This window comes from Oncorhynchus masou, chromosome 31, assembly GCF_036934945.1.
Source record: "Oncorhynchus masou masou isolate Uvic2021 chromosome 31, UVic_Omas_1.1, whole genome shotgun sequence".
Taxonomy (NCBI): Eukaryota; Metazoa; Chordata; class Actinopteri; order Salmoniformes; family Salmonidae; genus Oncorhynchus; species Oncorhynchus masou.
This window is the reverse complement of record NC_088242.1, coordinates 102,420,041-102,447,022: the sequence shown is the minus strand read 5'-3', so window position 1 is coordinate 102,447,022 and position 26,982 is coordinate 102,420,041. Positions and strand designations below refer to the sequence as shown.

The 26,982-nt window shown below is 41.7% G+C and overlaps 1 protein-coding gene across 1 annotated transcript; it reads left to right on the top strand.

The window, feature by feature from the left end:
* LOC135524844 (cyclic nucleotide-gated channel cone photoreceptor subunit alpha-like) lies at positions 1 to 26,504 on the top strand. The gene is made up of 8 exons (XM_064952705.1): positions 1 to 315; positions 12,618 to 12,776; positions 14,103 to 14,207; positions 15,335 to 15,466; positions 21,980 to 22,174; positions 22,664 to 22,765; positions 22,903 to 23,009; positions 24,007 to 26,504. Exons 2-8 carry the CDS (start codon positions 12,670 to 12,672, stop codon positions 25,386 to 25,388), a joined length of 2,130 nt encoding a protein of 709 aa, XP_064808777.1. The 5' UTR covers positions 1 to 315; positions 12,618 to 12,669; the 3' UTR covers positions 25,389 to 26,504.
* Positions 26,505 to 26,982: the final 478 nt, after the last annotated feature.

Sequence of the window (26,982 nt, the reverse complement as noted above, 5' to 3'; positions counted from 1 at the left end):
TTTAAAAAAGCCAGATAGTTTGCCTGTTGAATATTGATGACTTGGAGCACCGAGAGGCTCCGCCCTCCCAGACAGCTCAGTGATCTCCTATTAGCGCGCTGTCCGTGATGGTGAAAGCTGTTCTGAAAGTCACTCACTAAATTCTCTACTATTTGGATTACAAATTGGGATTATGATTTTCTTTCCTCACAGGACAACAACTAACGACCAAACGACGTAGGATTACAATTATTGCTGAAAAATGGAATTATCCAATGTCAATTTGTGAGGAATGATGTGCAACACAGCGTGAGGAGAGGACCAGGCTACATTCAGGTGAGCTACTGTTGCTTTCGCCAAAGACACAGGATAGTCTAGATGCTGTGTGAACGTCTGTAACTATATACCTATTCGTGTTTGACAAACGACTACCAGGTTATTGTCTAAAGAGAGCACCACATCATAGGCTACATGTTTTGTCAGTTTAAGTTAAACAAACAACGTTAATTGCCTATCATAGAGATACTTAATGGACTGTAATTATGTTACAGGCTATGTGAAGATGCTGAAATGTTTAAGTGGTACTGCTATGTGCACATGTATATTCGGGGTTTACCTAACTGGGATCTGCTTGAGCAGAGCTTAAAGCCATGGTATTATCTACCACTAATCTGTAGGTACACGTGTTAACAGCAGTGGTCTTCACACCACAGATCAGATCACTCCATCACGAAATGAATAAACATCAGGAGTGTGCTCAATTATATTTCAATTCCAGTCAATTCTGGAAGTTAACTGACATTCAAATTCTCTCCAATGTTTTTCAATGAGGAAAATGTGAATTTGGAAATGGGTTTAGGTTCTGAATGTAAATGTAAAATCCCCATGACCCTGATAAACATGCAAAGACAGTGTCACTTGAGGTCAACAGAAATGTTGATCTCAGTAAATGAATTACGACCTACCTATACTATATCCCATATACAGACATAACCATGTAGGACAAGATATTTTTGTCATAGCATTGGTTTTTGGGACTTTTACTTTAAAACAGGAAGTTATTTCAGTGACGTTTACATTCACAAGTTGAATGACTTTTAATAAAACCCGTTTTGAAATGAGAAAGACAATCAAAACGGAAACTCTCTTAGTCACTGTACAGACTATAGTAAATAAATTAACATGGAATCAAATATTAGCCACGTGAGGTCAAAATCAACCTATAGCCTATTCATAACCATGCTATTATTAGCATAGGCTCCCATTGATTGCTGTCAATAATTGGGAATATTTTCAATTTTACAGCACTTTGATTTGAATGAACTTTCCGGCGATTTACTTGAAAAGAGGACATTCTTTCGGGTGAAATGTAAATTCACAGGGAAATAAACACAATGGTCTCTTCTTGTACATGTTTTACTGTCCACACCACAGGTCTGTGGTCTCTGACTCTCTGTCCACACCACAGGTAAGTGGTCTCTGACTCTCTGTCCACACCACAGGTAAATGGTCTCTGACTCTCTGTCCACACCACAGGTAAATGGTCTCTGACTCTCTGTCCACACCACAGGTCAGTGGTCTCTGACTCTCTGTCCACACCACAGGTCTGTGGTCTCTGACTCTCTGTCCACACCACAGGTCTGTGGTCTCTGACTCTCTGTCCACACCACAGGTAAATGGTCTCTGACTCTCTGTCCACACCACAGGCCAGTGGTCTCTGACTCTCTGTCCACACCACAGGTCAGTGGTCTCTGACTCTCTGTCTACACCACAGGTAAATGGTCTCTGACTCTCTGTCCACACCACAGGTAAGTGGTCTCTGACTCTCTGTCCACACCACAGGTAAATGGTCTCTGACTCTCTGTCCACACCAACGGTAAATGGTCTCTGACTCTCTGTCCACACCACAGGTCAGTGGTCTCTGACTCTCTGTCCACACCACAGGTCTGTGGTCTCTGACTCTCTGTCCACACCACAGGTCTGTGGTCTCTGACTCTCTGTCCACACCACAGGTAAATCCACACCACAGGTAAATGGTCTCTGACTCTCTGTCCACACCACAGGCCAGTGGTCTCTGACTCTCTGTCCACACCACAGGTCAGTGGTCTCTGACTCTCTGTCTACACCACAGGTAAATGGTCTCTGACTCTCTGTCCACACCACAGGTCTGTGGTCTCTGACTCTCTGTCCACACCACAGGTCAGTGGTCTCTGACTCTCTGTCTACACCAACAGTAAATGGTCTCTGACTCTCTGTCTACACCACAGGTCTGTGGTCTCTGACTCTCTGTCCACACCACAGGTCTCTGACTCTCTGTGTGGTCTCTGACTCTCTGTCCACACCACAGGTCTGTGGTCTCTGACTCTCTGTCCACACCACAGGTCTGTGGTCTCTGACTCTCTGTCTACACCACAGGTAAATGGTCTCTGACTCTCTGTCCACACCACAGGTCTGTGGTCTCTGACTCTCTGTCCACACCACAGGTCTGTCCACACCACAGGTAAATGGTCTCTGACTCTGTCCACACCACAGGTAAATGGTCTCTGACTCTCTGTCCACACCACAGGTAAGTGGTCTCTGACTCTCTGTCCACACCACAGGTAAGTGGTCTCTGTCTCTGTCCACACCACAGGCCAGTGGTCTCTGACTCTCTGTCCACACCACAGGTCTGTGGTCTCTGACTCTCTGTCCACACCACAGGTAAGTGGTCTCTGACTCTCTGTCCACACCACAGGTAAGTGGTCTCTGACTCTCTGTCCACACCACAGGTAAATGGTCTCTGACTCTCTGTCCACACCAACAGGTAAATGGTCTCTGACTCTCTGTCCACACCACAGGTCAGTGGTCTCTGACTCTCTGTCCACACCACAGGTCTGTGGTCTCTGACTCTCTGTCCACACCACAGGTCTGTGGTCTCTGACTCTCTGTCCACACCACAGGTAAATGGTCTCTGACTGACTCTGTCCACACCACAGGTCAGTGGTCTCTGACTCTCTGTCCACACCACAGGTAAATGGTCTCTGACTCTCTGTCCACACCACAGGTAAATGGTCTCTGACTCTCTGTCCACACCACAGGTCTGTGGTCTCTGTCCACACCACAGGTAAATGGTCTCTGTCCACACCACAGGTCAGTGGTCTCTGACTCTCTGTCTACACCAACAGTAAATGGTCTCTGACTCTCTGTCTACACCACAGGTCTGTGGTCTCTGACTCTCTGTCCACACCACAGGTAAATGGTCTCTGACTCTCTGTCTACACCACAGGTCTGTGGTCTCTGACTCTCTGTCCACACCACAGGTAAATGGTCTCTGACTCTCTGTCCACACCACAGGTAAATGGTCTCTGACTCTCTGTCCACACCACAGGTAAATGGTCTCTGACTCTCTGTCCACACCACAGGTAAATGGTCTCTGACTCTCTGTCCACACCACAGGTCTGTGGTCTCTGACTCTCTGTCCACACCACAGGTCTGTGGTCTCTGACTCTCTGTCCACACCACAGGTAAATGGTCTCTGACTCTCTGTCCACACCACAGGTCTGTGGTCTCTGACTCTCTGTCCACACCACAGGTAAATGGTCTCTGACTCTCTGTCCACACCACAGGTCAGTGGTCTCTGACTCTCTGTCCACACCACAGGTCTGTGGTCTCTGACTCTCTGTCCACACCACAGGTCTGTGGTCTCTGACTCTCTGTCCACACCACAGGTCAGTGGTCTCTGACTCTCTGTCCACACCACACACCACTGTCCACACCACAGGTCTGTGGTCTCTGACTCTCTGTCCACACCACAGGTCAGTGGTCTCTGACTCTCTGTCCACACCACAGGTAAATGGTCTCTGACTCTCTGTCTACACCACAGGTCAGTGGTCTCTGACTCTCTGTCCACACCACAGGCCAGTGGTCTCTGACTCTCTGTCTACACCACAGGTAAGTGGTCTCTGACTCTCTGTCCACACCACAGGTAAATGGTCTCTGACTCTCTGTCCACACCACAGGCCAGTGGTCTCTGACTCTCTGTCTACACCACAGGTAAATGGTCTCTGACTCTCTGTCCACACCACAGGCCAGTGGTCTCTGACTCTCTGTCCACACCACAGGTAAATGGTCACTGACTCTCTGTCCACACCACAGGTAAATGGTCGCTGACTCTCTGTCCACACCACAGGTAAATGGTCTCTGACTCTCTGTCCACACCACAGGTAAATGGTCTCTGACTCTCTGTCTACATCAACGGTAAATGGTCTCTGACTCTCTGTCTACACTAAATGTAAATGGTCTCTGACTCTCTGTCTACACCAACGGTAAATGGTCTCTGACTCTCTGTCTACACCACAGGTCTGTGGTCTCTGACTCTCTGTCCACACCACAGGTAAATGGTCTCTGACTCTCTGTCCACACCACAGGTAAATGGTCTCTGACTCTCTGTCCACACCACAGGTAAATGGTCTCTGACTCTCTGTCTACACCACAGGTCTGTGGTCTCTGACTCTCTGTCCACACCACAGGTAAATGGTCTCTGACTCTCTGTCCACACCACAGGTAAATGGTCTCTGACTCTCTGTCCACACCACAGGCCAGTGGTCTCTGACTCTCTGTCCACACCACAGGTCAGTGGTCTCTGACTCTCTGTCCACACCACAGGTAAATGGTCTCTGACTCTCTGTCCACACCACAGGCCAGTGGTCTCTGACTCTCTGTCCACACCACAGGTCAGTGGTCTCTGACTCTCTGTCCACACCACAGGTAAATGGTCTCTGACTCTCTGTCCACACCACAGGTAAATGGTCTCTGACTCTCTGTCCACACCACAGGTCAGTGGTCTCTGACTCTCTGTCCACACCACAGGTAAATGGTCTCTGACTCTCTGTCCACACCACAGGTCTGTGGTCTCTGACTCTCTGTCCACACCACAGGTAAATGGTCTCTGACTCTCTGTCCACACCACAGGTAAATGGTCTCTGACTCTCTGTCCACACCACAGGTAAATGGTCTCTGACTCTCTGTCCACACCACAGGTAAATGGTCTCTGACTCTCTGTCCACACCACAGGTAAATGGTCTCTGACTCTCTGTCCACACCACAGGTAAATGGTCTCTGACTCTCTGTCCACACCACAGGTAAATGGTCTCTGACTCTCTGTCCACACCACAGGTCAGTGGTCTCTGACTCTCTGTCCACACCACAGGCCAGTGGTCTCTGACTCTCTGTCCACACCACAGGTCTGTGGTCTCTGACTCTCTGTCCACACCACAGGTCTGTGGTCTCTGACTCTCTGTCCACACCACAGGCCAGTGGTCTCTGACTCTCTGTCTACACCACAGGTCTGTGGTCTCTGACTCTCTGTCTTCACCACAGGTCTGTGGTCTCTGACTCTCTGTCCACACCACAGGTCTGTGGTCTCTGACTCTCTGTCTACACCACAGGTCTGTGGTCTCTGACTCTCTGTCCACACCACAGGTCTGTGGTCTGTGGCTCTCTGTCCACACCACAGGTCAGTGGTCTCTGACTCTCTGTCCACACCACAGGCCAGTGGTCTCTGACTCTCTGTCCACACCACAGGTCTGTGGTCTCTGACTCTCTGTCCACACCACAGGTCTGTGGTCTCTGACTCTCTGTCCACACCACAGGCCAGTGGTCTCTGACTCTCTGTCTACACCACAGGTCTGTGGTCTCTGACTCTCTGTCTACACCACAGGTCTGTGGTCTCTGACTCTCTGTCCACACCACAGGTCTGTGGTCTCTGACTCTGTCTACACCACAGGTCTGTGGTCTCTGACTCTCTGTCCACACCACAGGTCTGTGGTCTCTGGCTCTCTGTCCACACCACAGGCCAGTGGTCTCTGACTCTCTGTCCACACCACAGGTCTGTGGTCTCTGACTCTCTGTCTACACCACAGGTCATAAAATAAAATAAAAACATTCATTATAATGTCAACATTAAACCTTTTTCCCATATTAATGAACAGTTGATCACTTTCTATTCAGGGACTTGGATATTCACAGTTTGACTGATTAATGACCCTGTAGCTAGGCCCTGTGGCTAGGCCCTGTGGCTAGGCCCTGTAGCTAGGCCCTGTAGCTAGGCCCTGTAGCTAGGCCCTGTAGCTAGGCCCTGATTAATGTAAATCAGTGTTCTGATTGTTCTCTTTTCTTTTAATGTTGTTTTACTTTGTAAGGCCTGTCACTTTATTTTAGTTCAAGGTTCTCCATTCAGTTACATTTGATTTAATGTTGTTTTACCTTTGTAAGGTTCTCCATTCACTACATTTGATCCAAGGTTTTCCATTCAGTTACATTTGATCCAAGGTTTTCCATTCAGCTACCTTTGATCCAAGGTTTTCCATTCTGTTACCTTTGATCCAAGGTTCTCCATTCAGCTACCTTTGATCCAAGGTTCTCCATTCAGCTACCTTTGATCCAAGGTTCTCCATTCAGCTACCTTTGATCCAAGGTTCTCCATTCTGTTACATTTGATCCAAGGTTCTCCATTCAGCTACATTTGATCCAAGGTTTTCCATTCTGTTACCTTTGATCCAAGGTTCTCCATTCAGCTACATTTGATCCAAGGTTTTCCATTCAGTTACATTTGATCCAAGATTCTCCATTCAGCTACATCCAAGGTTTTTTGATCCAAGGTTCTCCATTCAGCTTCACATTTGATCCAAGGTTTTCCATTCTGTTACATTTGATCCAAGGTTCTCCATTCAGCTACATTTGATCCAAGGTTTTCCATTCAGTTACATTTGATCCAAGATTCTCCATTCAGCTACATTTGATCCAAGGTTTTCCATTCAGCTACATTTGATCCAAGGTTTTCCATTCAGCTACATTTGATCCAAGATTCTCCATTCTGTTACATTTGATCCAAGGTTTTCCATTCTGTTACATTTGATCCAAGGTTTTCCATTCTGTTACCTTTGATCCAAGGTTTTCCATTCTGTTACCTTTGATCCAAGGTTCTCCATTCAGCTACATTTGATCCAAGGTTTTCCATTCTGTTACATTTGATCCAAGGTTTTCCATTCTGTTACCTTTGATCCAAGGTTCTCCATTCTGTTACATTTGATCCAAGGTTCTCCATTCTGTTACCTTTGATCCAAGGTTTTCCATTCTGTTACCTTTGATCCAAGGTTCTCCATTCAGCTACATTTGATCCAAGGTTTTCCATTCAGTTACATTTGATCCAAGGTTTTCCATTCTGTTAAATTTGATCCAAGGTTTTCCATTCAGCTACATTTGATCCAAGATTTTCCATTCAGCTACATTTGATCCAAGGTTTTCCATTCTGTTACATTTGATCCAAGATTCTCCATTCAGCTACATTTGATCCAAATTTTCCATTCAGCTACATTTGATCCAAGGTTTTCCATTCAGCTACATTTGATCCAAGGTTTCCATTCTGTTACATTTGATCCAAGGTTTTCCATTCTGTTACATTTGATCCAAGATTCTCCATTCAGCTACATTTGATCCAAGGTTTTCCATTCTGTTACCTTTGATCCAAGGTTCTCCATTCAGCTACATTTGATCCAAGGTTTTCCATTCTGTTACCTTTGATCCAAGGTTCTCCATTCAGCTACATTTGATCCAAGGTTTTCCATTCAGCTACATTTGATCCAAGGTTTTCCATTCAGCTACATTTGATCCAAGGTTTTCCATTCTGTTACCTTTGATCCAAGGTTCTCCATTCAGCTACATTTGATCCAAGGTTTTCCATTCTGTTACCTTTGATCCAAGGTTTTCCATTCAGCTACATTTGATCCAAGGTTTTCCATTCTGTTACCTTTGATCCAAGGTTTTCCATTCTGTTACCTTTGATCCAAGGTTCTCCATTCAGCTACATTTGATCCAAGGTTTTCCATTCTGTTACCTTTGATCCAAGGTTTTCCATTCAGCTACATTTGATCCAAGATTCTCCATTCAGCTACATTTGATCCAAGGTTTTCCATTCTGTTACCTTTGATCCAAGGTTTTCCATTCTGTTACCTTTGATCCAAGGTTCTCCATTCAGCTACATTTGATCCAAGGTTTTCCATTCTGTTACCTTTGATCCAAGGTTTTCCATTCAGCTACATTTGATCCAAGGTTCTCCATTCAGTTACATTTGATCCAAGATTCTCCATTCAGCTACATTTGATCCAAGGTTTTCCATTCAGCTACATTTGATTCAAGGTTTTCAATTCAGCTACATTTGATCCAAGGTTTTCCATTCTGTTACCTTTGATCCAAGGTTTTCCATTCAGCTACATTTGATCCAAGATTCTCCATTCAGCTACATTTGATCCAAGGTTTTCCATTCTGTTACCTTTGATCCAAGGTTCTCCATTCAGCTACATTTGATCCAAGGTTTTCCATTTAGTTACATTTGATCCAAGATTCTCCATTCAGCTACATTTGATCCAAGGTTTTCCATTCAGCTACATTTGATCCAAGGTTTTCCATTCAGCTACATTTGATCCAAGGTTTTCCATTCTGTTACCTTTGATCCAAGGTTTTCCATTCTGTTACCTTTGATCCAAGGTTCTCCATTCAGCTACATTTGATCCAAGGTTTTCCATTCTGTTACCTTTGATCCAAGGTTTTCCATTCTGTTACCTTTGATCCAAGGTTTTCCATTCAGCTACATTTGATCCAAGATTCTCCATTCAGCTACATTTGATCCAAGATTCTCCATTCAGCTACATTTGATCCAAGGTTTTCCATTCTGTTACCTTTGATCCAAGGTTCTCCATTCAGCTACATTTGATCCAAGGTTTTCCATTCTGTTACCTTTGATCCAAGGTTTTCCATTCTGTTACCTTTGATCCAAGGTTTTCCATTCTGTTACATTTGATCCAAGGTTTTCCATTCTGTTACCTTTGATCCAAGGTTCTCAATTCAGCTACATTTGATCCAAGGTTTTCCATTCTGTTACCTTTGATCCAAGGTTTTCCATTCTGTTACATTTGATCCAAGGTTCTCCATTCAGCTACCTTTGATCCAAGGTTCTCCATTCAGCTGTCTTTGATCCAAGGTCCTCCATTCAGCTGTCTTTTGATCTCCATTCAGCTGTTCTCCATTCAGCTGTCTTTGATCCAAGGTTCTCCATTCAGCTGTCTTTGATCCAAGGTCCTCCATTCAGCTGTCTTTGATCCAAGGTTCTCCATTCAGCTGTCTTTGATCCAAGGTTCTCCATTCAGCTGTCTTTGATCCAAGGTTCTCCATTCAACTGTCTTTGATCCAAGGTTCTCCATTCAGCTACCTTTGATCCAAGGTTCTCCATTCAGCTACATTTGATCCAAGGTTCTCCATTCAGCTACCTTAAAGTCCTTTTTTGATCCAGTTATTATCCAGTTCAGCTACGGTATTTGAATCCATCAGTCAGTGTCTCCATTTAGCTAGGCATTTGATCAGAAAAGGTTCTCCAGTTCAGCTACCTTAAAGCTGTTTAATGAGGAGCAGCTAATGATGCAATCTATTCCCAGATGCCAATGGCAATGAACTGTATCATGAAAATCAGTAACAGACATGTCTGTATTCAGATACAGAGGTCTTTCAAGCTCAGAAAAGCTCAGTCTCAGCCAGTGCATTTTGGATACATTACAAAGTGTCCTTTGCAAGGACAGGCTAAGTACGCTAATCTCTTCCCAGAAGCCAATGGCTAATGAACTGTTCCTCGAAAATCACCTTTAACAAAAAAACATCTTCTTATTCACCCATACTAGAGGTCTTTCAGGGTGATTCTGTAAAATATCTTATTCACCCATACTAGAGGTCTTTCAGGGTGATTCTGTCTTATTCACCCACACTAGAGGTCTTTCAGGGTGATTTTGTAAAATGTCTTATTCACCCACACTAGAGGTCTTTCAGGGTGATTCTGTCTTATTCACCCACACTAGAGGTCTTTCAGGGTGATTGTGTCTTATTCACCCACACTAGAGGTCTTTCAGGGTGATTTTACTACATGTCCTTAAAATGAGGTCCTTCACATAGTCTATATGTGACCACAGAACTAGAAAGGTTCTATTTTTATGGACCTGTAGACCTGATGAAACACAGGGCCTAGCTACAGGGCCCAGCTACAGGGTCTGGCTACAGGGCCCAGCTACAGGGCCCAGCTACAGGGCCCAGCTACAGGGTCTGGCTACAGGGCCCAGCTACAGGGCCCAGCTACAGGGCCTAGCTACAGGGCCTAGCTACAGGGCCTAGCTACAGGGCCCAGCTACAGGGCCCAGCTACAGGGCCTAGCTACAGGGCCTAGCTACAGGGCCTAGCTACAGGGCCTGGCTACAGAGCTAGCTAGGGCCTAGCTACAGGGCCTAGTCAGGGCCTACAGTTCCTAGGCCTGCTACACACAGGCCTAGCTACAGGGCTAGCTACAGGTACAGGGCCCAGCTACAGGGCCTAGCCAAACAGGGTCTAGCTACAGGGCCTAGCCACAGGGTCTAGCTACAGGGCCTAGCTACAGGGCCCAGCTACAGGGCCCAGCTACAGGGCCTAGCTACAGGGCTTAGCTACAGAGCCTCGCTACAGGGCCTAGCTACAGGGCCCAGCTACAGGGCCTACCTATAGCCTATAGGGCATGGTTCTTTTAAATCTGTGGCAGGTGATCTTTCAGAGGGCCGGGGCACTGATCCTGTTTAGTGTTTAAGACTTAATCAGGGTGTATTTTTAGGAGCCTCCTGAAGTCCTGCTCCCCTCTCAGATGCTCCCCTCTCTGAAAATGTTTTTTCAGTCAGAAGAATAACCCTTTCTGACAACTGTGGGTAGAAACCCTGTTCCTTAGAGCCCTGTGGAGAGTCCGTGGAAAAACCCTGTGGGTAGAGCCCTATGGGTAGAGCCCTATGGGTAGAAACCCTGTGGGTAGAAACCCTGTGGGTAGAGTCCTGTGGGTAGAAACCCTGTGGGTAGAAACTCTGTGGGTAGAAACCCTGTGGGTTGAGCCCTGTGGCTAGAAATCCTGTGGGTAGAGTCCTGTGGGTAGAAACCCTGTGGGTAGAAACCCTGTGGGTAGAAACCCTGTGGGTAGAAACCCTGTGGGTTTCCCTATTGGTAGTGTCCTGTGGGTAGAGTCCTGTGGGTAGAGTCCTATGGGTAGAGTCCTGTGGGTAGAGTCCTGTGGGTAGAGTCCCATGGGTAGAGTCCCGTGGGTAGAGTCCTATGGGTTTCCCTATGGGTAGTGTCCTGTGGGTAGAGTCCTGTGGGTAGAGTCCTATGGGTAGAGTACTGTGGGTAGAGTCCTGTGGGTAGAGTCCTATGGGTTTCCCTGTGCGTAGAATCCTATGGGTTTCCCTGTGGGTAGAGTCCTGTGGGTAGAGTCCTATGGGTTTCCCTGTGGGTAGAATCCTATGGGTTTCCCTGTGGGTAGAGTCCTGTGGGTAGAGTCCTGTGGGTAGTGTCCTGTGGGTAGAGTCCTATGGGTTTCCCTGTGGTTAGAGTCCTGTGGGTAGAGTCCCATGGGTAGAGTCCTGTGGGTAGAGTCCTATGGGTTTCCCTGTGGGTAGAATCCTATGGGTAGAGTACTGTGGGTAGAGTCCTGTGGGTAGAGTCCTATGGGTTTCCTGTGGGTAGAATCCTATGGGTAGAGTCCTGTGGGTAGAGTCCTGTGGGTAGAGTCCTGTGGGTAGAGTCCTGTGGGTAGAGTCCTATGGGTTTCCCTGTGGGTAGAGTCCTGTGGGTAGAGTCCTGTGGGTAGAGTCCTGTGGGTAGAGTCCTATGGGTAGAGTCCTGTGGGTAGAGTCCTGTGGGTAGAGTCCTGTGGGTAGAGTCCTATGGGTAGAGTCCTGTGGGTAGAATCCTATGGGTAGAGTCCTATGGGTTTCCCTGTGGGTAGAGTACTGTGGGTAGAGTCCTGTGGGTAGAGTCCTGTGGGTAGAGTCCTATGCTGGGCTCTGGTCATAAGTAATGCACTATAACTATGAAGGTAAGAGTGGACCACATGGGACAGATACTGAGCCTCCTCTAATCTGTCATCTCCAGTCTCACTGCTGTTTATCACATCTACAGCCTAGCATCTGATTCAATCTCATGATGGAGAATCTTAATGGAATTAAGATGTACGAGGTGGTGATGACACACCTTCACAACCATTACAGGCCTTTCTTTCATTACGACTAGCAGTTATAGTCAGACATACTGTAGTCTTACTTTTATAAATGCTTCATGGGGATTTTACATAAAAAAACAACCCCAGATTCAACTGTAAATTGCTCTTGAGCGTCTGCTAAATGACTACTGTAATGTGAAATGTAAAGAAAGGAAGGGATGGAACCAAACACAGATATAAGACCAAGGCCTATTTTCTGGCTGTCCACACGCCCAGTTACTTTCATATACATGCAGGGTACGCGTTTTGTGACGTCCGAGCAGGTTTTCACCTGTGAACTGATTATTGATTGGCTGACCTTTTATAATCTCCACCCGGCACAGCGAGAAAAGGACTGGCTACTCCTCAGAGTCTGGTTCCTCTCTAGGTTTCTTCCTAGGTTCCTGCCTTCTAGGGAGTTTTTCCTAGCCGCTGTGCTTCTGCTTGCTCTTTGTGGTTTTAGGCTGGGTGTCTGTAAAGCACTTTGTGACATCAGCTACTGATATTAAAAGGGCTTCATAAAATACATGTAATTGATTGATTGTGGTCTATGACCCCTTGACCTCTACAGTGTCTTGTTGGATGGCTGGAGCCCCCTGGTCAGCAGAACCTTAGGAGTCAGCATGGCAAAGATCTGCACAGACCAGTCCTACCCGGCAACGACCCGGCAACGGCCATCTCTCTGCACGCCAAATGACAATCTGGACTCCATTGAGAACGGAACCCCAAGGTCAGAGGTCGCTACAGAACGCTTGAGAGCCAATGAGCTTCTGCCTCCTAAATGGCACACTGGTCCCTATATAGTTCTCTACTTTTGATCAAGGCCCAAATGATTCTGGGAATAGGGTGCCATTTTGGACGTACCCAAATCAAAAGGTTTAGGTTGAGCTCCATGAATTCAGTATGTGGTGCATGAACATTTAGGCTGTGTCTCGATCCTCCTGTCTACCTTGTGGATTGAGACGTGTCGACAGTGTACTGTACGTGTAGGGGAGAGTGGGGTAAAATTGAGCCATTTTTTGCATCCAGCATCACTCCATAAAGGGAAATACAGGATTATGTCTAACAAAGATATCTACATATATTTCAGGATAATGTGTATCCCTAGAAATAATCATCAGAATTCATGTGAACAGTTTTGAAAATGGCTTATCTGGGGCGGCAGTGTAGCCTAGTGGTTAGAGCGTTGGACTAGTACCGAAAGGTTGCAAGTTCAAATCCCCGAGCTGACAAGGTACAAAATCTGTCGTTCTGGCCCTGAACAGGCATTTAAACCACTGTTCCTAGGCCGTCATTGAAAATAAGAATTTGTTCTTAACTGACTTGCCTAGTAAAATAAAGGTAAAAATAAAATAAAATTATCCAACAAAAGAAAGTGGTCTCTTGGCACAACTTACCCGGGCGTGAGGTAAATCACATGTACTGAATGAAAGTTACCACGACATAATAGTTTTAAAACCACGTCTGTCTTTATTTCCTAAACACTTTTATCATAGGCCCTGCTGTTACCTCATATCCCAGTGATAATAGCCTTGCATTACGGCTGGGAAGATAAACATTACAATTATCTCAATTTTCCTCAAAGCAAACATTTAGACTATATCAGCCCACACAGCTATAGTAATGCTATTCCATGCTAGGTTTAAGACCCCATATTAAAGCTGATAGAGACCCCAAATGATGTATAAAACAAATTTAAAAAGTTTAGAGGTTTAGAGAAAAGCATAATGAAATCTCTAACACAATAAATACATTTGACTTGGTGAAAATCTGTTTTTTCCCCATGTGGTTTCTTCTTGAAAATGATGACCTCGTCCTACACATTTGGTCAAATGATACATTTTGTGTGTGGTGTCTTAGAAACAAGGGTGGCTCAACTTAGCCCTTTTTGGTTCAACTTACCCCACTCTTCCCTACAGTAGCAATCCCAAATGGCACCCCATTCCCTATATAGTGTACTACTGTTGTGTCCTTTGGGCAACAGGACACATACTGTATGTCACTGCTGTCATGTTCTCTCCCTAACGACCCACTCTCCATCTCCTATTTCTTTAAGGTCCAACTCGGAGGACACCTCGTCAGAGATTCAGAGTTCTGGCTCCGTGTCAACCATCAGACACCCAGAGTCTCACAGAGACACAGGGTCAGGAGCCCTGGCCAGGTATCCTCACCTCGCAGTGTCGCACCATCTCACTAGTGTGGTCATGAGCCCTGCTGGTCTGCTACTGCCTAGCAACCTGGCGGCGCTAAAAGCCCTGGTCTGCTATTGCATAGCAACCTGGCGGTGCTAAAAGCCCTGGTCTGCTATTGCATAGCAATAGCTAAAAGCCCTGGTCTGCTACTGTAGCAACCTAGAGGTAAAAGCCCTGGTCTGCTATTATAGCTGCCAAAGCCCTGGTCTGCTATTGCATAGCAACCTGGCGGTGCTAAAAGCCCTGGTATGCTACTGCCTAGCAACCTGGCGACGCTAAAAGCCCTGGTCTGCTACTGCATAGCAACCTGGCGGTGTTAAAAGCCCTGGTATGCTACTGCCTAGCAACCTAGTGGTGCCAAAAGCCCTGGTCTGCTACTGCCTAGCAACCTAGAGGTGCCAAAAGCCCTGGTCTGCTATTGAATAGCAACCTAGCGGTGCCAAAAGCCCTGGTCTGCTACTGCCTAGCAAACGAGTGGTGCCAAAAGCCCTGGTCTGCTATTGCATAGCAACCTAGTGGTGCCAAAAGCCCTGGTCTGCCCTAGAATTACGATCGCCAAACGGCCAAACCCAAAAATGTAGACCCCCGTTTTGGGCTCTAAATGTGGTTCATTATGATCAACCGACCATGATCCTTTGCTAGTTACAGCCACATTCACCATGATCCTTTGCTAGTTACAGCCACATTCACCATGATCCTTTGCTAGTGACAGCCACATTTACCATGATCCTTTGCTAGTTACAGCCACATTTACCATGATCCTTTGCTAGTGACAGCCACATTCACCATGGTCCTTTGTGATTTTCTTATGCAATTCAGCCCCATTCAGCATCATAGCGCCTTTCATATTGAAATACTTCTGGCTTCACATGAGCCATCGGGGAGTTTTCTAGAGGAATTCGTGGATGACGTCAGCGCCATCACTATCTACTAGTTTAATGTCTCTGAATCTCACCCTATATCATTCAGTCATTCATAGGGAGCCATTTGGGACATAGCCAGTGGCAGTGGAGACAGAGTGTGTTATGTTGTGGTTTAACTGATTGTCTAGACTCTCTCACTTCCTGTTCATGCTGCGGACCTGGGCCTCTCCCAGGATGCACCGCGAGGTGGAGAGACCGGACTCCTTCCTGGAGCGCTTCAGGACCCCTGAGCTCAAAGAGGCCTCCAGCAGAGAGAGCAACACACGGTCACTGGGATACCCTATAGACAGAGTCCACAAGAGGAAGTAAGTCTGGACTAGAGATGGTCAACTAGGATCGCAAAATTCTGCTGATTTTTTTTTAGTGGAGGTTTCACTTCTTTTGCCCTCATTCTGGGAATCTTCCAACCCAACCTGGGATTTCTGGGAAACCTGTTACCAGAATATAGCAGCTTTATACTCAACGAAAAAAAAGCTGTCTTGATGAGTGAACCCTAACAACAGATTGAACAGGTCTCTCTTCTCTCAAAAGAGATGTTCTGATCTCAGCGGGTCTAACCTGTATAAGAAAAAGGTTCAATGAAAACAAACTGAAAATCTCTAACTTGGAATATCCTTGAATAGACCTGTGGTTTAATATCTATAACTTAAAGATAACTCAGGAACATTCTAATACATCTAAGAGAAAACTATAATTTTAAATTATGCTCAGTTTGAAATAAATGAAGCTCAATTTGAATACATTATGCTCAATTTGAATACTTTATGCTCAATTTGAATACATTACGCTCAATTTGAATACATTATGCTCAATTTGAAATAAAGTTTTAAGCTCAATTTGAGTCATTATTTAACCCTGCCAATCTGTCCCTGTCTTTCTTCTCAAGCCAAGTCAGTCAATGGCCGCTGGCTATGTACAATATGAACAACTGCAACAACACAGATGAGTAAGTGGAGCTAGACATAGCTCTTTAGAGAGGAAGTAGAAAGTAGCTCTTTAGACAGGAAGTTCTATTTTAGACATAATAGTTCTATAGACATAATAGTTCTATAGAAAGTAGCTCTTTAGAGAGGAAGTAGAAAGTAGCCCTCGATACCTGTTTATAGAGGACACTGGAACTGTTAGAGATCTTAACCTATTGGTACACTGTAAATCCTGGTATGTATATAGTGTAGTTGTACACCAGTAGTTGTATAGTCATATAAGCATGTATGACCATAGACAGTAAGAGCCTCTGTCGATTGTGTTAGTCCATAGTAGATACTATAGACATTTGCCCTGTAGATAGTTCTATAGACATAATTCGGTATAGATCAGTTTAAATCCTGAGTGTTGCTAAAGATACTATAGGTGTACCATAATAGTTTTATAGACCATAGTTCTATAGACATAATATCATAATAGTTCTGGTAGACATAATAGTTCTATAGACATAATAGTTCTATAGACCATAGTTCTAGTTCTATAGACATAATAGTTCTATAGACATAATAGACATAATAGTCAATTTATAGACATAATAGTTCTATAGACATAATAGTTCTATAGACATAATAGTTCTATAGACATAATAGTTCTATAGACATAATAGTTTTATAGACATAGTTCTATAGACATAATAGTTTATAGACATAATAGTTTTATAGACATAATAGTTTATAGACATAATAGTTTTATAGACATAATAGTATAGACATAATAGTTTATAGACATAATAGTTCTATAGACATAATAGTTTTATAGACATAATAGTTCTATAGACATAATAGTTCTATAGACATAATAGTTTTATAGACATAATAGTTTTTATAGACATAATAGTTAGACTATAGACATAATAGTTCTATAGACATAATAGTTTATAGACATAATAGTTCTATAGACATAATAGTTCTATAGACATAATAGTTTTATAGACATAATAGTTTTATAGACATAATAGTTCTATAGACATAATAGTTCTATAGACATAATAGTTCTATAGACATAATAGTTTATAGACATAATAGTTCTATAGACATAATAGTTTATAGACATAATAGTTTATAGACATAATAGTTTTATAGTTTATAGACATAGTTCTATAGACTATAGTTCTATAGACATAATAGTTCTATAGACATAATAGTTCTATAGACATAATAGTTCTATAGACATAATAGTTCTATAGACATAATTCTATAGACATAATAGTTCTATAGACATAATAGTTCTATAGACATAATAGTTCTATAGACATAATAGTTCTATAGACATAATAGTTCTATAGACATAATAGTTCTATAGACATAATAGTTTATAGACATAATAGTATAGACTATAGACATAATAGTTCTATAGACATAATAGTTTATAGACATAATAGTTTATAGACATAATAGTTTTATAGACATAATAGTTTTATAGACCATAGTTCTATAGACATAATAGTTCTATAGACATAATAGTTCTATAGACATAATAGTTTATAATAGTTCTATAGACATAATAGTTCTATAGACATAGTTCTATAGACATAATAGTTTATAGACATAATAGTTCTATAGACATAATAGTTTTATAGACATAATAGTTTTATCTAGTTCTATAGACATAATAGTTCTATAGACATAATAGTATAGACATAATAGTTCTATAGACATAATAGTATAGACATAATAGTTTATAGACATAGTTTTATAGACATAATAGTTTATAGACATAATAGTTTTATAGACATAATAGTTCTATAGACATAATAGTTTATAATAGTTCTATAGACATAATAGTTCTATAGACATAATAGTTTTATAGACATAATAGTTTTATAGACCATAGTTCTATAGACATAATAGTTCTTTTATAGACATAATAGTATAGACTATAGACATAATAGTTCTATAGACATAATAGTTTTATAGACATAATAGTTTTATAGACATAATAGTTTATAGACATAATAGTTTATAGACATAATAGTTCTATAGACATAATAGTTCTATAGACATAATAGTTCTATAGACATAATAGTTCTATAGACATAATAGTTTATAGAATAGTTCTATAGACATAATAGTTTTATAATATAGTTCTATAGACATAATAGTTCTATAGACATAATAGTTCTATAGACATAATAGTTCTATAGACATAATAGTTTTATAGACATAATAGTTCTATAGACATAATAGTTCTATAGACATAATAGTTCTATAGACATAATAGTTTTATAGACATAATAGTTTTAGACATAATAGTTTATAGACATAATAGTTCTATAGACATAATAGTTCTATAGACATAATAGTTCTATAGACATAATAGTTCTATAGACATAATAGTTTTATAATAGTTCTATAGACATAATAGTTCTATAGACATAATAGTTTTATAGACATAATAGTTATAGACATAATAGTTCTATAGACATAATAGTTCTATAGACATAATAGTTTATAGACATAGTTCTATAGACATAATAGTTCTATAGACATAATAGTTTTATAGACATAGTTCTATAGTTTTATAGACATAATAGTTCTATAGAGTTTTATAGACATAATAATAGTTAGACATAATAGTTTATAGACATAATAGTTTTATAGACATAATAGTTCTATAGACATAATAGTTCTATAGACATAATAGTTCTATAGACATAATAGTTCATAATAGTTTTATAGACATAATAGTTCTATAGACATAATAGTTCTATAGACATTAGTTCTATAGACATAATAGACATAATAGTTCTATAGACATAATAGTTCTATAGACATAATAGTTCTATAGACATAATAGTTCTATAGACATAATAGTTCTATAGACATAATAGTTTTATAGACATAATAGTTCTATAGACATAATAGTTCTATAGACATAATAGTTCTATAGACATAATAGTTTATAGACATAATAGTTTTATAGACCATAATAGTTCTATAGACATAATAGTTCTATAGACATAATAGTTCTATAGACATAATAGTTCTATAGACATAATAGTTTTATAGACCATAGTTCTATAGACATAATAGTTTTATAGACATAATAGTTCTATAGACATAATAGTTCTATAGACATAATAGTTCTATAGACATAATAGTTTATAGACATAATAGTTTATAGACATAATAGTTTTATAGACATAATAGTTTTATAGACATAATAGTTCTATAGACATAATAGTTTTATAGACATAATAGTTTTATAGACATAATAGTTTATAGACATAATAGTTTATAGACATAATAGTTTTATAGACATAATAGTTTTATAGACATAATAGTTTTATAGACATAATAGTTTTATAGACATAATAGTTTATAGACATAATAGTTTTATAGACATAGTTTTATAGTTTTATAGACATAATAGTTTTATAGACATAATAGTTCTATAGACATAATAGTTTATAGACATAATAGTTTATAGACATAATAGTTCTATAGACATAATAGTTCAATAGACATAATAGTTTTATAGACATAATAGTTTTATAGACATAATAGTTCTATAGACATAATAGTTAGACATAATAGTTTATAGACATAATAGTTCTATAGACATAATAGTTCTATAGACATAATAGTATCATATAGTTCTACATAATAGTAGACATAATAGTTCTATAGACATAATAGTTCTCTATAGACATAATAGTATCTATAGACATAATAGTTCTATAGACATAATAGTATCTATAGACATAATAGTTCTATAGACATAATAGTTCTATAGACATAATAGTTCTATAGACATAATAGTATAGACATAATAGTTCTATAGACATAATAGTTCTATAGACATAATAGTTCTATAGACATAATAGTTAGACATAATAGTTTTATAGACATAATAGTTCTATAGACATAATAGTTTTATAGACATAATAGTTTTATAGACATAATAGTTAGACATAATAGTTATAGACATAATAGTTTATAGACATAATAGTTCTATAGACATAATAGTTCTATAGACATAATAGTTCTATAGACATAATAGTTTTATAGACATAATAGTTCTATAGACATAATAGTTCTATAGACATAGTTCTATAGACATAATTTTATAGACATAATAGTTTATAGACATAATAGTTAGACATAATAGTTCTATAGACATAATAGTTCTATAGACATAATAGTTCTATAGACATAATAGTTCTATAGACATAATAGTTTATAGACATAATAGTTTATAGACATAATAGTTTATAGACATAATAGACATAATAGTTTTATAGACATAATAGTTCTATAGACATAATAGTTCTATAGACATAATAGTTCTATAGACATAATAGTTTTATAGACATAATAGTTTTATAGACATAATAGTTTATAGACATAATAGTTCTATAGACATAATAGTATCTATAGACATAATAGTTTATAGACATAATAGTTCTATAGACATAATAGTTTTATAGACATAATAGTTTATAGACATAATAATAGTTCTATAGACATAATAGTTCTATAGACATAATAGTTTTATAGACTATAGACATAATAGTATAGACATAATAGTTTATAGACATAATAGTTTTATAGACATAATAGTTTTATAGACATAATAGTAGTTCTATAGACATAATAGACATAATAGTTTATAGACATAATAGTTTTATAGACATAATATATAGACATAATTTTATAGACATAATAGTTTTATAGACATAATAGTTCTATAGACATAATAGTTTTATAGACCATAGTTCTATAGACATAATAGTTCTATAGACATAGATAAGCATGTAAAGATCTGCTGTGTCAATAGCAGTTGCTCCAGTTGGATTTTAGTTGCAGCTATAGAATGAAAAGACACTGTCATTGTTTGAGAGGTCCCATTTGGGATCATTATTAAATAGCTTTTAATGGATTACATATATAGTAGTTTTAGTCTTCTTTAGAATGCATTGTTGAAAGTCCTGATCTTGATTACACTGGTTTAGGCCACTGTTTGATATTGTATTTCAAAAAGATACATCTAAAAGTACAATTAAGTATAAACTTCTTCTCCTTATTCAACATTCAGTGAACTATACCATTTTATATTTATGTCAATGTAAAATTGAAGTTAGTCTCATGAGAAGTGAACTGTATGGTGAACATAAGTAGGAGTGGTGCTGCCACCTACATGGCTGTCGTATAACCTGCACTTTCACATACGGTAATGTCCTCTGAAACCCTATGGGACTGTTTCCACTGGATATGATTGCCCTCTTTCTGTTTCTGTACAGCAGGGGTCCACAATTACATTCAGGCATATGCCGATTGTCCTTGAGTCGATGGTCGGGGGGACCAGAACATAGTTATAAATAAATAAATATTTAATACACTGCAAATTGACCGCAAGAATCCCAATCATATATAGTATTTGACGATAACAGAATAATCTCCTACCTTGATTACATTGGGATACGATCACATATTATTTATGCGTGGGACTACTTGGAAACAGATGTTCTAAATTAAAATAACTTTGAGCTGATTTCCTAGTGATTTTACATTATTTCATGCCCAACAACAAAAATGATTAAATAAAATAAAAATTGTTCAGAAAACTTGGGGAGGCAAATAAAATGAGATTCGGCCCACGGGCCGCCTATTGGGGAACCCTGCTGTAGAGTATCAATGCCCCCTAGGCAAGTAACGACCTTTCCACTAGCGTTGGCTCATATTGTACTATGATAGTCCACCAATAGTCTACCAATAGTATGCCACTTAGTCCACCAATAGTCTGTCAATAGTCTGCCATAAATACCCTAGAAAGTCACTTATAGATCATCTTAATCCTCAACAACATGAAAAATAAACATCCATTATCCATAGCAAAAAAGATGACAAGAAGGACGAAATAAAGAAAGAGGAAAAAAAACAGGAAGCGCAAGAAGATGAGAAGAAAGAGGAGGAGAAAGAGGAGAAGAAAGAGGAGGAGAAGGAGGAGAAGAAAGAGGAGGAGCCTAAGAAGGAGGAGCCTAAGAAGGAGGAGCCTAAGAAGGAGGAGAAGAAGAAGGAGGAGCCCCCGTAAGTATGACTGTAGTCTGATTGGTCGTCTGCCCCAAGATGTGAAGGATAAGGCACATCTGGCAGCATGCTACACTAACATAAAACATGGATAGGTGGGAGAGTAACACTACTTGGGTGTCGGTAAGAACACACACAGGAGAGAAGGGTAGCCTTTGTTTTACCAACATTGAACACGGTGGCCATTGATTCTACCATGTCAGAACAGACATTAACAAATGTTGTTCCGTTGTAATGTATTGTATATGCAAGATGGGGTCAATCTTGTCACTCAACCCCTTTGTGATTGAGGCCACCCCTCATAGCCTGGTTCCTCTCAAGGTTTCTTTCTAGGGAGTTTTTCCTAGCCACCGTGCTTCTACACCTGCATTGCTTGCTGTTTGGGGTTTTAGGCTGGGTTTCTGTACAGCACTTAGAGATATCAGCTGATGTAAGAAGGGCAATATAAATACATTTGATTTGATTGAAAACTGTGCGGTCATGTTTCAGGAAAGAGATTTGGATCATGGACCCATCAACAGACAAATACTACACATGGCTCACCATCATAGCAGCACCATGTTTCTACAACCTGATGATGCTTGTGACCAGGTTTGTTCTGATACAGTATAGTTCACTTCATTTTATCTTACAAAGGGAATATATCCGATTTTTGCTGTTGAATGTTTGTTGTGTTATTTTTTTTAATGTTGTATATTGTTGTTGACTGTTGTTTTGTCGTCCAACAGGGCATGTTTTAACGAACTCCAGAACACTTACACAATGCTGTGGATTGTCCTGGACTACACCTCAGACTTAGTTTACTACGCAGACACATTCGTCAGGTCTAGAACAGGTGAGGTTCTTCGTCTAAAAACACATAGCAGGTATTTTTCCAGTTTGATAGAACGGGATGAGCAGGGAGACAGTTCGAGGGAACGTAGTGTGAAGACCGGTGGGGCTGGGAAGACCGGTGGGGCTGGGGTGGGAAGACCGTTGGGGCTGGGGTGGGGCTGGGGTGGGGGAAACCGGTGGGGCTGGGGCTGAGAAGACCGGTGGGGCTGGGGTGGGAAGACCGGTGGGGCTGGGGTGGGAAGACCTGGGGTGGGAAGAAAGGTGGGGCTGGGGTGGGGAAGACCGGTGGGGCTGGGGTGGGAAGACCGGTGGGGCTGGGGTGGGAAGAAAGGTGGGGCTGGGGTGGGAAGACCGGTGGGGCTGGGGTGGGAAGAGGTGGGGCTGGGGTGGGAAGAAAGGTGGGGCTGGGGTGGGAAGACCGGTGGGGCTGGGGTGGGAAGAAAGGTGGGGCTGGGGTGGGAAGACCGGTGGGGCTGGGGTGGGAAGACCGGTGGGGCTGGGGTGGGAAAAGGTGGGGCTGGGGTGGGAAGAAAGGTGGGGCTGGGGTGGGAAGAAAGGTGGGGCTGGGGTGGGAAGAAAGGTGGGGCTGGGGTGGGAAGAAAGGTGGGGCTGGGGTGGGAAGACCGGTGGGGCTGGGGTGGGAAGACCGGTGGGGCTGGGGTGGGAAGACCGGTGGGGCTGGGAAGTGAAGACTGGTGGGGCTGGGGTGGGAAGACTGGTGGGGATGGGAAGACCGGTGGGGCTGGGATGTGAAGAAAGGTAGAGCTGGGGTGGGAAGACCGGTGGGGCTGGGGTGGGAAGACGGGTGGGGCTGTGATTTAAAGACCAGTGTGGATTTGAACCAATGCAAGTAGGGGTTTCTTTGATCATTTATGATTTGTCAAGCAAGAGAGGCAGTAGACACTTCCATGCAGTCAACATTATTTAACTTTTGTTTGTGATTATTTGATTTATTTTTGATTTTCACTTATGACATTTTCTCTTCATTATCTTAATAGGTTATTTGGAACAGGGGCTGCTTGTGAAAGACAAACAAAAGCTTCTAGACAAATACAGACAAACGGAACAGTTCAAATGGGACATAATTTCAATGATACCCACAGACCTGCTTTTTCTGAAAGTGGGCATCAACAACCCCGAGTTCAGACTGAACCGGCTTGCAAAGATGAACCGCCTCTTTGAGTACTTTGACCGCACAGAAACCAGAACCAGCTTCCCCAACGTTTTCCGAATCAGCAACCTGGTACTTTACATCCTGATCATCATCCACTGGAACGCCTGCATCTTCTTCGCCATCTCCAAGATCATCGGGTTTGGGTCCGACACCTGGGTGTACCCAAACATCAGCCACCCTGAGCACGGCCGCCTTTCCAGAAAGTACATCTACTGTCTCTATTGGTCGACCCTGACCCTGACCACCATCGGAGAAACCCCGCCCCCCGTCAGGGACTTTGAGTACCTCTTCGTGGTCGCCGACTTCCTCATCGGTGTGCTGATTTTCGCCACCATTGTCGGTAATGTTGGCGCCATGATCTCCAACATGAACAAAAACCGTGCGGACTTCCAGGCTAAGATCGACTCCATCAAGCAATACATGCAGTTCCGTAAGGTCTCCAAGGATCTGGAGGCCAGGGTCATCAAGTGGTTCGACTACCTCTGGACGGAGAAGAAGACCTGCGATGAGAAGGAGGTGCTGAAGAACCTGCCGGACAAGCTAAAGGCCGAGATTGCCATTGACGTCCATCTGGATACCCTGAAGAAAGTGAAAATCTTCCAGGAATGCGAGGCTGGGCTGCTTATTGAGTTGGTGATGAAGCTGCAGCCTCAGGTGTTCTCCCCAGGAGATTACATCTGTAAGAAGGGAGACATCGGCAGAGAGATGTACATCATTAAGGAAGGGAAGCTCGCTGTGGTTGCGGAAGACGGGGTGACACAGTGGTGTGTGCTCAGCGACGGAGCGTACTTTGGAGATATCAGTATCCTAGGCATCAAGGGTTCCAAAGCTGGTAACAGGAGAACGGCCAACATCAGGAGCGTGGGTTACTCTGACCTCTTCGCTCTGTCGAAAGATGATCTCATGGAGGCTCTCACCGAGTATCCCGAAGCCAAGAAGATCCTGGAAGAGAAGGGAAAGGCTACGCTGATGAAGGACAACATGATCGATGAGGAAATCGCTAATGCAGGTGCCGACCCCAAGGACATGGAGGAGAAGATCCTCAGGCTGGAGAGCAATATGGAAATCATGACGTCCAAGTTGGCCAAGATCATGGCTGAGTTCACATCCGGCCAGGGCAAGATTAAACAGAGGATCACCGACATGGAGTCAACAGTCAAGTCAGTCCGGCCCGAGGATATATCTGAGGTGGTGGCCGACAAGTAGACCAAATAGGCACACGACACAATGTATTTACCCAGAGACTTAAGGAACCTTTCACACTGAGCAATGCAGAGTAAAAGGACGAAGCCAACTCAACGCGTTTCAATAGGGAAGGTGCGTCGGAGTGGTAGAGGTGAAGGCGTACCAGGGTGCGTGAAGTTGTACAAAACGTGGCATTCCTCAGTTACCTTCTGTGTTGGATGTGTTGCCAGTGTGTGTGAGCCCTTACAGTTAACACAGAGATGTTCTTTTTGGTTTTCAAAAAACAATACATAAAACGGTAGATAGTTTGATACTTTTTGACTGTTCGTATTTATACATCATATGTACATTATCAACCGCTTATTATGTACCTTCCTATTGAGTAAAAATGCACCTCTAAATATGTGTCAAATGTCAATATGTTCATATCCAGTGTATGGATACAGTTTTCCATATGCAGTGACTGAGAAGTTACAGACTTGTGCGTCTCCAAAATCAGAATCGTGGAACTGGTTTCGAGACACTCGTTGGGGCAGTAAGAGAGCCGGGTCGATTCAATTCCAGTCCATTCAGAGATTGTACACCCACATTTCTATTTCAATACTCTTCAATGCTTTACAATTAGTAAAATGTTGAATTGTAATCGTAATTTGGTTTACTTTCTGAATTGAAATGGAATCGACCCCAACCCTGGTAAAGAGACAAACTCTTTGTACAGGACAATTTCATAATATAGCCTTTAGTGGTTTTGGAAATGTATTCTTTATTTTTCAAATGTTTTGAGTCGAGTTGAATGAAGTGCTTCACAAAGAATATTATAATTTAGTATTATTGGTCATCTGTCAATGTGTATGAATGAAACATATTCTAATTGATTCTATTTCTATGGCGACTACAGTCCACAACAGTGTATTTTACAACGGAGGTTATTATCTCATTTGATAACTTCTGATTTACAATTTAAGTTATGTAAACTTGACCAAAACATTAGTGTACCTCAAATATGCACAAATCACAAGACCAGACTGTCATCAAAAACGTGCATTTGATCTGCCGTGATCTACAATATAAACATGAAATGTGCAATGGTATGTATTAGCAAGTGTTCAATTCCAACCAAAAGATTAAATGAATAATAAAAACCAAATGTTATTGTGTGTGTCCTATGTCTTTATAGTGACCGACAAATGTTCCTGTACATTGTAGTTCATCACTTATATTATATAACATCCTCTAGCTTTGGCTCATATTGTAGTCTGTCTACAAATAGTCAAACAATAGCCCACCAATAGACCATCTATAGCTCACCAGTAGCCCACCAATAGACCATCTATATCCCACCAATAACTCACCAATAGTCCATCTATAGCCCATCTATAGCCCACCAATAGTCCATCTATAGCCCACCAATAGTCCATCTACAGCCCATCTATAGCCCACCAATAGTCCATCTATAGCCCACCAATAGTCCATCTATAGCCCATCTATAGCCCACCAATAGCCCACCAATAGCCCATCTATAGCCCACCAATAGCCCACCAATAGTCTATCTATAGCCCACCAATAGCCCATCTATAGCCCACCAATAGCCCATCTATAGCCCATCTATAGCCCA

Bases quoted from the DNA above. Each gene is read 5' to 3' on its own strand.
- LOC135524844 (XM_064952705.1), top strand. From the start codon at position 12,670: ATGGCAAAGATCTGCACAGACCAGTCCTACCCGGCAACGACCCGGCAA. The intron at 15,467-21,979 runs GTAAGTCTGGAC...CATTATCCATAG, and splicing joins GACAGAGTCCACAAGAGGAA to CAAAAAAGATGACAAGAAGG. The intron at 22,766-22,902 runs GTTTGTTCTGAT...GTCGTCCAACAG, and splicing joins CTGATGATGCTTGTGACCAG to GGCATGTTTTAACGAACTCC.